The 3,380-nt window shown below is 51.0% G+C and overlaps 1 protein-coding gene across 1 annotated transcript in view; it reads right to left on the bottom strand.

The window, feature by feature from the left end:
* Nucleotides 1-2,280: 2,280 nt before the first annotated feature.
* The window catches only part of PTTG1IP (pituitary tumor-transforming 1 interacting protein), a gene marked incomplete at its 5' end in the record, with an annotated part of 6,157 nt that continues 5,057 nt past the window's right edge, over nucleotides 2,281-3,380 (bottom strand). The window contains one exon of the mRNA XM_010145018.1: nucleotides 2,281-2,324. Coding sequence (XP_010143320.1) covers nucleotides 2,281-2,324 — 44 coding nt within the window. The remainder of the gene's footprint in view (nucleotides 2,325-3,380) is intronic.

Below are 3,380 nucleotides of genomic sequence, written 5' to 3'. Positions count from 1 at the left end.
TCAGCAGAGGACAGACCTTGTAATGAGTGGGGTGACAGTGAGGGGAACCTACTTGAAGAGTCTCCCATCCTTGCTGGTTTTGGAGGCATCACCTCTCAGTGCTGGAAGCAGGGCCAGTGGAAGCGCTCAGTTAGCCTAAAAGGATTATATAGGTCCCAGTCCCCAGGGCAGGATGGAACCCAGAGCTTATTGCAGCCCAGGAGACGAAAAGACAACTCTAACAACTTTGCAGTTTAGCACCAGCTGCCCCCATACTTCACTTAAATAATTGTTCTTAAATAAAGCTCCCCCAGGGTCCCCTGTGTCTTTGGTTGGCAGGGGGACCACAGCCCCTCCAGGCCAGTGTTCACAGTCAAGCACAGGGCACAACCAGGATCTTTATCAACATTTTCACTTCTCCTTACAGGGCTCCACACTTCATTTTCTATGTGCACAGGGCAGTTTGCACGAAGAGTTCCAAACACAAGGCTTTGGGGATTTCTTTACAGCATCACTCCCAGCCATGCAGAACTGGATAAGGTGCTGTCATCACCTTCCACAACTCTTGACTGGCAGCAGCAGGATGCAGCCCCTCCCCAGCCAATCCAGCAGATTGGGACAGAAGATGGGAGATTACCCATGAGAGTTTAACAACCTGACCCTACTTCTTCAGCCCTCATCCCAGCACTGCAACCTAGTTCATGCTAACAGGAGTCCAGGTTACAGGTGCTCATTCAACATTGGCAGAGTCCTTCACTTTATTCCTACCACCAGAAGCTGAATATTTCCTGGCAGCAGCCAGAGGCAGCCTAGATTGTCACCTGCAATTCTTGCATCTCTAACCATCCTGGCAAAAGCCAGCCAGATTCTGGCAGACAGCACTCAGCTCAGGCAGCAGCAGCAAGGTTTCACAGCTGGTTTAGCTTTGGAAGTTCAGTTTGAGCAGTTTGTGTCCAAAGGTCATAAACCTGGCAAAGCAAATGAATCATTTTATGCAAACCCACAGAAATACTACCGTCTGCAGCCTGGAGCAAGTCACCCCACCTGGCAGAAGGCAATAGTGTCAGTCAACTTTTCTTAGACAAAATTATCAAGGTAGAAACTCTTACAGTAGATATAGTACTTGCATGCAAGGCTCCTTCATTCAGCAAAGCCAATTTTGGACAAGTATGGGACCATGTAAGAGCAGGAAGCTCCCATTCTCCTTTCCCTGCCTCTGCGTCCCTCGATCAGTAGCACAGCACAAGAGTTTAGTCTGTGCCCAGCACTGCCAGAAGATCTCAGGGGTGCTAGGGGACACAGGTCAAGCTCTTGCAGAAAGACCCAGCACCTTTCTTAGAGAGTGGCATTACTCCCAACACCCAGCTTTTCCTAACAACTGAGCATCTTCATGAACAAGACTCCTCCTTCCAAGCCCAGCAAGAGTTCAAGGCAGCCTTGCTTCTGCCTCCCTCAGCGACTTCATCAGGATCTGATAAACGAGCACCACGTAACAGTGACAACTCCATCAGTCACCACTGCCAACACATAGCTGGTGTGGAAACAGAATTAAACTCTTTCAGACTAGGATAGTAATCAAATCAGCTTTTTATAGTCAACATTGTAAATTCATCTGAATCCTACAGTATTGCTATCAGCCATGACCACCAAGCCCAGGAGACCATCCTTCTAGAAAAGCACAGAGGTAGGAGAGTTGGGGCATTTCCCCAGATTAGTTGCAAGTGAGAATATGCATGTGGGACGTTCCTCCTGGGCGCCCGAGATAACCAGAAGCTTGTGCTGCTGTGCTGGGATAAGCACAGGCACATGGAGTAACAGTGAAGGCCTCCTGCTGACCAATGAGTCAAGAAACCCTTGCTGGCTTATGCCTATGCTAAAAGAAAAAGAAAAAAAGACGAAAAGGGGAGAGGGACAGAAGAGCCTGGCTTTGTGTGTCTGAAGAGTATTTGGTGAAGTGGGAGCAAGAAAGATGCCTAAAGGTTGCTTTTGCCCTTAGCCAGGGACAAGGACTATTTGCATTGCTTTAGACTCTTGTTATCGCCCTCTGTCACGAGGGGTGAGTGACAAGAAACATGTCCTTCCCCTGGCATTGCCATCACGTTTTCCTGTATCAGCAGAGCAAGAGGAAAGCTCTGGAACAAACCAAGCATCTTGAGTGGGGACAATGGTGTCACCAAGCATTTGGCTCATCTTCTGTGACAGTTGAAGTGGCACCACAGTGGTCTCCTCATGGCAGGGGAAGCAGAGTCCTGCAGCTCTGCGAAAAGGCACTCTTCACCAGGGTGGGCAGGTCCAGAGATGCTAATTCTCAAATTTTGCATAAGGGTTCTCTTCCTTGAACAGGCCTAAGGGAGAGGAGAGATTCTTTTAGAGAGCAGCCCACCATGCCAGTCACAGACAGCAAGACACCTAGGTAAGAACTTCTTGTCATTCATGCTCATTTAGCCTCCTGTCCTGCAGCCCTTCCAAAAGGCCTGCTCTTACTTGAGCCACACGTGCAGTCATCACTATTTCACTCTCCTCTGCACAAGAGAAGAAATCCATAAAGAAGCTCGACCTGATGGCAAACTCCTCTCCCAGGCAGTCCATCGAAAGTCCTGGTAAAGCAGCATGACTGATCTTTCAGAGCACCCCTTCTGCACACTCCTTCTGTTGGACTGGACTTGGAAGCAGAGAGCCCAGACCCAAATTAAATCAAAACTGTTCTTAAACTGCTCCCCTACTCCTACATCCACAGGCTGGGAGACAGCAAAACAAAGTATGGGACTGACTTCTGGGCCAGTGACAAGCCCCCAGTGCCACTCTGTTGTCTGCTTTCCCAGCTCCAGCCCAACACTTTTGAGGAAGAGCAGCCAGGAACAACAAGATCACAAACTTTACAGTCAGGCTGCAGCAAGACAGAGCCTGGGCATGGCAAGGCAGTCCTGGAGTACAGCTCTTCCACGAGCAAGTGCTTTCCCCTCCACAAGAGATCAGTCAGGCACAGCCTTCCCACCCCCACAGGAGCCAGCGCAGCCAGAGCCCCCTGGATCTCCTGCCCAACCTGGATCTGCAGCCAGCTCAGCTGTAGGCAGAGGAAGGGTCTCCAGCTTTCCCTATAGCCCCCTGCAAAGCCACAGACCACCATGCCCAGAGTGCATGAGCCTGACTGCTCCCTGATCCATAGCCACTCTGGGAGAGCCCCCAGCAGCCCCAACAGGCAGGCAGGAGAGAGCCCTCCATCAGCTTCAAGTCACTGGCTGTTCCCCCCTTTCTTCCAGGCTGTTGCCCCCCTCCAGCAGGTCCCCACCTGCCCCTGGACAGTGGGACTCACTGGACAGACAGTCCAGCCCCAGGAGGAAGGCTGTGCACTCCCAGCACCAGGGAACTGAGCCAGCTCCCACGGAAACTGCTGCCAGCAT

This window comes from Buceros rhinoceros, unplaced genomic scaffold (genome assembly GCF_000710305.1).
Source record: "Buceros rhinoceros silvestris isolate BGI_N320 unplaced genomic scaffold, ASM71030v1 scaffold16711, whole genome shotgun sequence".
Classification (NCBI taxonomy): Eukaryota; Metazoa; Chordata; class Aves; order Bucerotiformes; family Bucerotidae; genus Buceros; species Buceros rhinoceros.
The sequence above is the reverse complement of the archived record's forward strand: the minus strand, read 5'-3'. Positions and strand labels throughout refer to the sequence as shown.